Source organism: Equus asinus, chromosome 26, assembly GCF_041296235.1.
Source record: "Equus asinus isolate D_3611 breed Donkey chromosome 26, EquAss-T2T_v2, whole genome shotgun sequence".
NCBI lineage: Eukaryota > Metazoa > Chordata > Mammalia > Perissodactyla > Equidae > Equus > Equus asinus.
In genome coordinates, this window is record NC_091815.1 from 22,492,162 (window position 1) to 22,501,735 (window position 9,574).

Below are 9,574 nucleotides of genomic sequence, written 5' to 3' on the forward strand. Positions count from 1 at the left end.
GTACATTTTGCTGATATGAGTTGGTGTTAAACTTTTGAGGTATATGGGGTTTTCTGCTTTTTTGTTTACAGTTTCTTTCTGCTTTTCAGCAAAAGCATGTTTTCTGACTCTTATTACCAAAAGATGTTTAAACTTGAATTTACTGATCTATGTTTATTTTCTCTCCCACCAACGCCCCCTGTTACAGCCTATATGCAGTGTTGTTGGAGGGTGGTCCTGGTGCTCCAGTCATATCAGATAGCATTCCTCTAGGTTTGAAAATTATACCTGTCTCCCAACTTTATTCAGAATAACATAAAATTTTCTTTATGGTGTCAACTTGTCACTATTTCTAGAACATTATAGAGATAGTTTTCTGGGAAATATGAGAACATTTGGCCTTGAATAGAAGGTACTGGAAAGGAAGACCTGAAAAAATGCATGAGGGGAAAAAGAAAACTCTGTGTATGCTTTTGTGTTCTGAGGAATACCCATAAAGTCATATTTTTTCTACACTTGTGAAGCTTGAGGAGTAGGAAGATCAACATAAATAAATGAAATATAATTCTAGAGTTACAAAAATTGAAACAAGAATGAGGAATATAGAGAATAAAGAGAAAGATATGGCATGGACCCAATTAGAGTTTTCAGGCGTAGCCTATCTGAGCAGCTGCATTTAAGTTAGAACATTTTGGACAAAGAGGACCTGGCCATGCTGAGAGCATTCCTGGCAGATAGAAGATCATGTGAAAGAGTCTTAGTATTATTTCAGTCTTCTTAAATTTATTGAGACTTGTTTTGTGGTCTAATATGTGATCTATCCTGGAGAATGTTCCATGTGCATTTGAAAGGAATGTGTATTCTGTGGTTTTTGGATGGAATGTTCTGTAAAATCTAAGTTCATCTGGTCTAGTGTGCCATTTAAAGCCAATGTTTACTTATTGATCTTCTGTTTGGGTGATCCATCCATTGGTCTAAGTCCCCCACTACTATTGTGTTGCTATGTATTCACCTTTCATGTCTATTAATAATTGCTTTATATATTTAGGTGCTTCTATGTCGGTGCATAGATATTTACAAGTATTATATCCTCCTGCTGGATTATTCCCTTTATCATTATGTAGTGTCCTTCTTTGTCTCTTGTTATAGTGTTTGTTTTAAAGTCTATTTTATCTGATAGAAATATTACTACCCCAGCTTTCTCTTCATTGCTGTTTGCATGGAGTATCTTTTTCCATCCTTTTGCTTTCAGTTTGTGCGTGTCTGTAGGTCTGAAGTGTGGCTCTTGTGAATGCAGCATACATATGGATCTTATTTTTTTATCCAATTTGCCATCCTCTGCCTTTTGATTGGACCGTTTAGTCCATTGACATTTAAAATAGCTATTGATAAGAATGTATTTATTGTCATTTTGTTACTTTTTTCCTGGGTGTTTTAGTAGTTCTTTATTCCATTCTTCTACTCTTGCTTTCTTCCCTTGTGGTTTGATGGCTTTCTTTAGTATTATGTTTGGGTTCCTTTCTCTTAATTTTTTATATTTATTATAGGTTTCTGGTTTGTGATTACCATGAGGTTCATATATAATAACCTATGTATATAGCTCTATATTAAGTTCTTGGTCTCTTTTGTTTGATCTCTTGCTAATAGCTCTACTCTTTTACTCCCCTCCTCCTACATTATATGTTTTTGATACCATATCTAACCTCTTTTTGTGTGTGTGTGTATATCTGTTACCCTATTATTATGGAAATAGATAATTTTAGTACTTTTGTCTTTTGACCTTCATATTGGCTTCACAGGTGATTGATCTGCTACCTTTACTGTATATTTGCCTTTACTAGTGATTTTATTGTGGGGTTTCTTTTGATAATTTTCTTATTCCTATTTGTGATCTTCTCTTTCCCACTTAAGTAAGTCCCTTTAGCATTTCTGGTAAGGCTGGTTTCTTGGTGACAAACTCCCTTAAGTTTTCCTTGTCTAGGAAATTCTTTATCTCTCCTTCCATTCTGAATGATAACCTTGCCTAGTAGAGTATTCTTGGCTATAGGTTTCTTCCTTTCAGCACTTTAAATATATCATGCCACTCCCTTCTAGCCTGTAAGGTTTCTGCTGAGAAGTCAGCTGATAGCCTTATAGGGTTTCCTTTGTATGTCACTTGTTGCCTTTCTCTTACAGCTTTTAGGATTCTCTCTTTATCTTTAATTCTTAATGTTTTAATTACAATGTGTCTTTGGGTGGGCCTCTTTGGATTTATCTTGTTTGGTGCTCTCTGTGCTTCCTGTACCTGGATGTCTGTTTCCTTCCTTAGGTTAGGAAAGTTTTCAGCTATTGTTTCTTCAGATAGATTCTCTGCCCCTTTGTCTCTCTGTTCTCCTTCTGAGACACCTATAATATGGATATTAGTGTGCATGATGTTGTCCCAGAGTTCCCTTAGACTGTTCTCATTCTTTTTAATTCTTTTTCTTTTATCTGTTCAGCTTGGGTGATTTCCTTTAGTCTTTCGTCCAGCCCACTGATCCGTTCTTCTGTATCATCTAGTCTGCTATTTAGTCCCTCTAGTGAATTTTTCATTTCCAGTATTGTATTCTTCATTTCTGATTGGGTCTTCTTATATTTTCCAGTTCTTTGTTAAAGTTCTCGCTGACTTCGTCCATTCTTCTCCCAAGATCAGTGAGCATCCTTATGACTATTAGTTTGTACTCTTTCTCGGGTAGATTGTTTATCTCTGTTTCATTTGGTTCTTTTTCTGGGGTTTTGTCCTGTTCCCTTACTTGGAACGTATTACTTTGTCTCCTCATTTTGCCTCTTCCTTTGTGCTTACATCTATGTATTAGGTGGGTCAGCTAATCTCCCAATCTTGGAGAGGTGGCCTTATGTCAGAGATGCCTTATGAAGCCCAGCAGTGTGCTTCCCTCTTGTCACCAGTCCAAATGATCCAGGAGTATTCCCTGTGTGGGCTCCATGTGTCCTTCTGTTGTGCCAGGGTTGCTCTTGCTGCAGATGCCCAGGGAGGCTAGGCTGTCTCCCTGGCTGGCTGGTTGTAATCCTCAGGTGCATGTGGCTTCTGTGGTCCCTTCAGTCACTTTGGGGCATGGGGAACCCCAGCACGGTTGGCTGCAAGGTCTAATAGCAAATTCCTGTTGCAGTTTTTCTGTTGAGTAGGCCCCAGCGTGGCTGGTTGCTAGGCTCAGGGGCTTATAATTGCTATAGGCCTCCAGCCTGCAAAGCTGTTGTCAGCTCTCTCAGGAGTGCCGCTGAGTGGGGCAAGCCCCAGGTATGGAAATACCCAGTTGTTGCAGGCTTCGGAAGGTGGGGCTTATCCCCTATGTGGCTGTTTGAGAAGCACAAGTCTGCTGTGGCTGACACGCTCCACCACCTGCAGGGCCACACACCCCATCAACACAGTCCTGCCCTGTGCACACACCCCAACCCACTGAAGCAGATACAGTTGCCCCATTGCAGAGGCCCCACACACTCCACCAATGCAGGCCCACCCCTCATGCACACCCTGCCCCACAGAGGTGGACTCACTCACCCAGCTGCAGAGGTTCTATGCACCCCACCTATGCAGGCCCACAAGTTTCCCAAGGGCTTGCTCTTCAGTGGGGCCAGTTCCTAGAGTGGGCTGCCTTCCCTGGCTGAGCTGGATTAGATTGGTGCTCTAGTAGGTGGGGCAGACCCCTGCACTAACATGCCAGGGGAAGAACTCCAATAGCTTCTGGCAGTGTCTTGTGTCAGTGCGCCTGTACTAGGTCACAATAATGGCTGCCACCAATGTCTCAGTCGCTGGGGAGATCTTACCTCTCACTGAGATGCACCCATAACTTATGAATTGAGTCTCTTTTCATCAAAGGACTATGCACCTTTCCTTCTGGTTATTTTAAGTTGCTTTCCAAAATGGGTGAATTTGTGCATGGGCCCTTTAAGAGCAGTCTTTTTTTCCCCTTATGTCTGTTAGCTTTTCTGGGGGTATTCTCCATTTTAGTTAACAGCCAGCAAAGCCAGATATGACATTTGTCTTGGTTGTACTGAGTCCAAAAGCTGCTTATTGTGGTAATTCTCCCCCTCTCAGATCCCCCACTCCTCCGGGGAAGGCTTTGTACCTTAAGATTGCTCCCAGCCAGCCATGAAGTGCCTTGGCTAGAAGCTGTCTTTTTTCTCTCCAGGAAGGGATTTCTGCCTCTTCCATCTCAGTCAGCACTGTCCCTTGTTATGGGGGTTCTTTTTTCCCATTTTCAGTTCTCTCTCAGGGGTAGTTCTTCCAAGAATAAGTTGTAAATTTGTTGTGTCCTTGGGAGGAGGTGAGTTCGGAGTCCTCCTACGCTGCCATCTTGACATCGTCTCCTGAAAGAGTCTTAAATGGGAAAGAATTTGATATGTTCCAGGAGCTTAAATAAAGCCACTAAGTTTAGAGCATTGTTCCTGAAGATAGTAATGGTTCAAAATGAGGTCAAAAAGGTAATCAAGGAATGGATCATGCCAGGGCTTGTAGGCCACAAATAGGAGTTTGGATTTTATTCTAAGTACAAAAGTAAACCATTGAAACGTTTTAAGTTTCATTCTTAAACTTGTTTTTATATCAGAAGCATCTGGGGAGATTGTTCTGATGAACAAAGGAGCATTTGCATTTTTTAAATTGTTGACAAATATTGAGTGTCAACAATGTGTGAGAAATGATTTTAGGCACTAGAAATAAAGCAGAGGATGAAACAAACTCCTTGCTTTGATTAAGCATGGGGGAGGCAAACAAGGCACAAACTTAAAAAAAAAATAGGATATCCATTAGTGATAAATGCATTCTAGGTGCTATTATATATTGCATGTTTTTGATAATGTGACATTTCAGCAGAAAACTGAAATGAGAGAGCGAGCCATGCAGATATCTGGGGGAATTTTCCAAAAAGTAAACATGGAGGCATGTGCTTGGCAATTTTGAACAGCAACAAGGCGATTGTGGTGAGAGCAAAATGAATAACTAGGAGAGTGGTAAGAGATGACATTAGAGAAGTTGCCAAGGCAAACTCATGTAGGGTCTTGTGGGCCATAGTAAGTAGGACTTTGGGTTTTATTCTGAGATGGTAAACTCTTAGATTTTTAGTAGGGGAGTAATACAATATGAATTCCATTTTAAAAGGATTCCTCTGGCTGCTGTGTGAAGAAAAATTGTAGGGGCAAGGTTGAGAGCAGAGAGACCAGTGAGAGACTGGTTGCTTGGCCTAGGGTGGTAGCAGTGGATGTGATCAGATACTTGATAAATTTGACAGGAGAGCTAATAGGATTTCTTCATAGATTGGATATCCACCCAGACGTTTGTTTGTTTATTTGTTTCAGCAGGGAGAGAGATGTTTTGTTATTTTATAAGCTTCCTTGGTGATTCTACTCCACTCCAAAGTTGGAGAACCACTGACTTAATCTGTTCTCCTAGTTACTTTCCTCCCTATAAACTCCTTTCATTCTGTGTTCTCTCCTTGTCTCCTTTTTTTAATTGCACAAAATATTAGAGCACTATGTAAGCCACTCTATTCTAATGTGAATTTTCATTTTAGCTACCATTTTTATCTTAGAAGTTTCATTTCTCCTTGTAAACAAAAACAGCAGGAATTTTCTTTCTTGTTATCTTACAGACTTGGAATCCAGTTGTGGGACCAAAAAGTCATCTCCAGAAAAAGGAACTTATGAAACGGAATCACTGCAGTGGAATTATATGAGGAAACCTGTCAGCCATAACCTTAAGCACCATGATCTTGGAGATAATATGGAGTGCAAAGACAAGTTTGAGGGTCAACAGAGAAGTCAGGAAGGACTTTACATGCACATGAAAATTACCTGTGAAAAAAAGCCCACTCAAAGCCATTCCACATCCCTTACTCTTCATCAGATAAATCCTACCAAGGAAAAGTTGTACAAACGTAAGGAAGGTAAAGAAGCTTTCAGCTACCTGCCATGCCTTATTCAACATGAGAAAAGTCATAATAAAGAGAAACACTCTGAAGTTAAGAAGCGTAGGAAGACCTTCAGCAAAAAACTAACCTATAGTCAACATGAGAGGATTCAGAATGATGAGAAACCTTATGAGTGTGTGGAATGTGGGAAAGCCTTTGGTCGGAGTTCTGATCTGATTCAACATCAGAAAATTCACACTGATGAAAAACCTTATCAGTGCAAAGCTTGTGGGAAGGCCTTTATTCGTGGTTCACAGCTCACTGAACATCAGAGAGTTCATACAGGAGAGAAACCATATGAATGTGAGAAATGTGGAAAAGCCTTTAGTTATTGTTCACAATACACTCTCCATCAGAGAATTCATAGTGGTGAAAAACCCTATGAATGCAAGGAATGTGGGAAGGCCTTTATTCTTGGCTCCCAACTTACTTACCATGAGAGAATTCATAGTGGCGAGAAACCTTATGAGTGTAAGGAATGTGGAAAGGCCTTTATTCTTGGTTCACACCTTACCTATCATCAAAGAGTTCACACTGGTGAAAAGCCTTACAGATGTAAAGAATGTGGGAAGGCCTTTTTATGTGCCTCCCAACTTAATGAACATCAGAGAATTCATACAGGTGAGAAACCCTATGAATGTAAAGAATGTGGGAAGGCCTTTTTCCGTGGCTCACAACTTACTTACCATCTGAGAGTTCATACAGGTGAGAGACCCTATAAATGCAAAGCATGTGGGAAAGCCTTTATTTCTAATTCTAATCTTACTCAACATCAGAGAATTCATACAGGTGAGAAACCCTACAAATGTAAAGAATGTGAGAAGGCCTTTGTCTGTGGCAAACAACTTAGTGAACATCAGAGAATTCATACAGGTGAGAAACCTTTTGAATGTAAGGAATGTGGAAAGACCTTTATTCGTGGTGCCTATCTTACTCAACACGAGAAAATTCATGGTGAGAAGCATTATGAATGTAAGGAATGTGGGAAGACCTTTTTTCGTGCCACACAACTTACGTATCATCAGAGAATTCATACAGGTGAAAAACCCTACAAATGTAAGGAATGTGACAAGGCTTTTATTTATGGCTCACAACTTAGTGAACACCAGAGAATTCATAAAGGTGAAAAGCCCTATGAATGTAAACAATGTGGGAAGGCCTTTATTCGTGGCTCACACCTTACTGAACATCTAAGAACTCATACTGGTGAGAAACCCTATGAGTGTAAGGAGTGTGGGAAGGCCTTTAGTCGTGGCTCAGAACTTACTCTACATCAAAGGATCCATACTGGTGAGAAACCCTATGCATGTGTCCACTGTGGTAAAGACTTTAGACGTCATTCACAACTCACTCAACACATGAGGCTTCATAATTGAGAAAGCCTTGAATATGATTTAAGATAGGAAACTTTCACCCGTCTTCAACAGCTCTGGGATATTAGAGAACATGTTATATTGTGTTTGTAATGAAGGTAGAACATCCTCTTGCTTGTGCTCAAAATCAACTCATTTTTAGAAAGCCTGTATTAATGAAGGTAGAAATGACCTCTGGAACCTGGTAAACATTTTTTAAAAAATCTTTATAATCCTGGAATGTAATGCTGAATTATATGCTTTATTGAGCACCATCTCTATTTCACCATTTCTTAACTGTGAAATTAGATAACTTACTTAAGCTCTCTGTGCCTCAGTTTCTTTATGTGTTAAATACTGTATTATATGTGTACTATATAATATGTATTAAATGTATATGTAAATGTATATAATGATTAAATTATAAATGATTAAATACATGTAACTCCCTTTGGACAGTATCTGATACTCAGTGTGATTATCATTGCTATTGTTGACATTATTATATGCTATTCGAGAAGTCAAATGGTAGGACTATTTTATGAGTACAGGAATGTGACAAAAGCTTTAGAATATAAGGGTTTGAAGGCCTCCATCTCAGAGCTCATAAATTTTGCTGCACCAGAAAATTCATACTGGAAAGTAATTTTATGGGAGAAATTTCTTTAAGGTCATAGAGCTTTTTTGTAATTTCTACAACAAATTCCAAAAGCAGAAGTCATTCTTCCACATTTTCTAATTACTACTTTAAGGAAAAAAGAATTTATCAACAAAATGATAGCCAAGGTAGCTCCATTTTTTAAAAAAGATATGAAGTATTATTGTCTTAAATGAGAAATCTAAACAAAATTTAGCCACTACAGTTTTCTTTCTTTTTTTTCTAAAGATTTTATTTTTCCTTTTTCTCCACAAAGCCCCCTAGTACGTACTTGTGTATTTTTTTTTCAGTTGTAGGTCCTTCTAGTTGTGCTATGTGGGATGCTGCCTCAGCATGGCTTGATGAGTGGTGCCATATCCTCACCCAGGATTCAAACTGGCGAAACCCTGGGCTGCCGAAGCAGAGCACACAAACTTAACCACACGGCCACGGGGCCTGCCCCTACAGTTTTCTTCATTATCTGAATCTAATGTATTCCTGATAATATGTTGAATAGTAAATTTTCAGATGCCCAAATTTCAGAGCTTACATTCCATAATTTTATAAATAGGAAAAATGATAATGTTTCTAGCTCATTCAAATACCCTAACTTTTTTTCCCAAGTACAACTTAAATTCAACTTAAACTACCTAATGATTTCTCTTGGGGATTTTTGAATAATATAAAACATTTAAAACTCCAGTTAGCTGCCGGCCCTGTGGCCAGGTGGTTAAGTTAATGGGACTCCAGCTTCAGTGGCCCAGGGTTTCGCCAGTTTGAATCCTGGGCATGGACATGGCACCGCTCATCAAGCCATGCTGAGGTGGCATCCCACATGCCACAACTAGAAGGACCCACAACTAAAAATACACAGCTATGTATCAGGGGGCTTTGGGGAGAAAAAGGAAAAATAAAAACTCAGTTAACAAGTAATTAATAAGCAGATAATGTTTGTGCATGCAATGATTTTGAATATTATAAAGTATGAATTATGTTTTCCTTCCACTCGAACAAATACTATGATGATAAATAATGAAATGTATCAGTACATAATGGACACAAATAACAGTAAAATAAAAGAAAATGACAGTAAGTAATAATGAGAGTAAAATAAAAGCCATTGATAGAAGAGTTGAAACAAAAGTTCCCAAGACAACACTTACCTTTTCTATATGTGATACACTCTGCTGTTTTCTATCACATTCTAGTAAACACTACACCCACTCAGTTGTCTTCATGACTTAATACTGTTCATTATCCCCACTCTGAAAGAGTGGTTTTACATATATATTCCAAATGTTAATTCACGATTTTTAAAACTGCAAAAAAAAAAGGACGATTGAAAACCATTAGAAGTCCCTGAATCATTCGTGTGACTCCTGTGATGCCAGTGGAGTCCTACATTCTCTGCTCAGCTTGGACAAACTATGCATCATTGCTCAGTCGTTTAGAATTCAGGGATTACCATTATTGCCAAACTAAATTTAAAGAAAATGTAAGTAATAAAATGTTAAGGAGAATGTTATATGCTCTATCGATAATACCTCTGCCAAGTAACATATTTGCATGTTAACAGCCTTTTGCAGAAAATACCCTAAGACAGACTCCCAAAATACATTCGAGAAATAATAATCTCCAAAATGCCATTGGAGAAGAGGGTTCTG

The 9,574-nt window shown here is 38.9% G+C and overlaps 1 protein-coding gene across 2 annotated transcripts in view; it reads left to right on the forward strand.

Annotated features, from left to right (window-relative positions):
• The window catches only part of LOC106836117 (zinc finger protein 571), a 29,947-nt gene extending 22,214 nt beyond the window's left edge, over positions 1 to 7,733 (forward strand). The window contains exon 5 of one of the 2 annotated variants that reach the window (XM_070499006.1): positions 5,604 to 7,727. In XM_070499006.1, coding sequence (XP_070355107.1) covers positions 5,604 to 7,297 — 1,694 coding nt within the window. In that variant the 3' untranslated portion in view covers positions 7,298 to 7,727. Of the gene's footprint in view, positions 1 to 5,603 lie in introns of both variants that reach the window. The other variant, XM_014848751.3, reaches the window with a different exon arrangement.
• Positions 7,734 to 9,574: the final 1,841 nt, after the last annotated feature.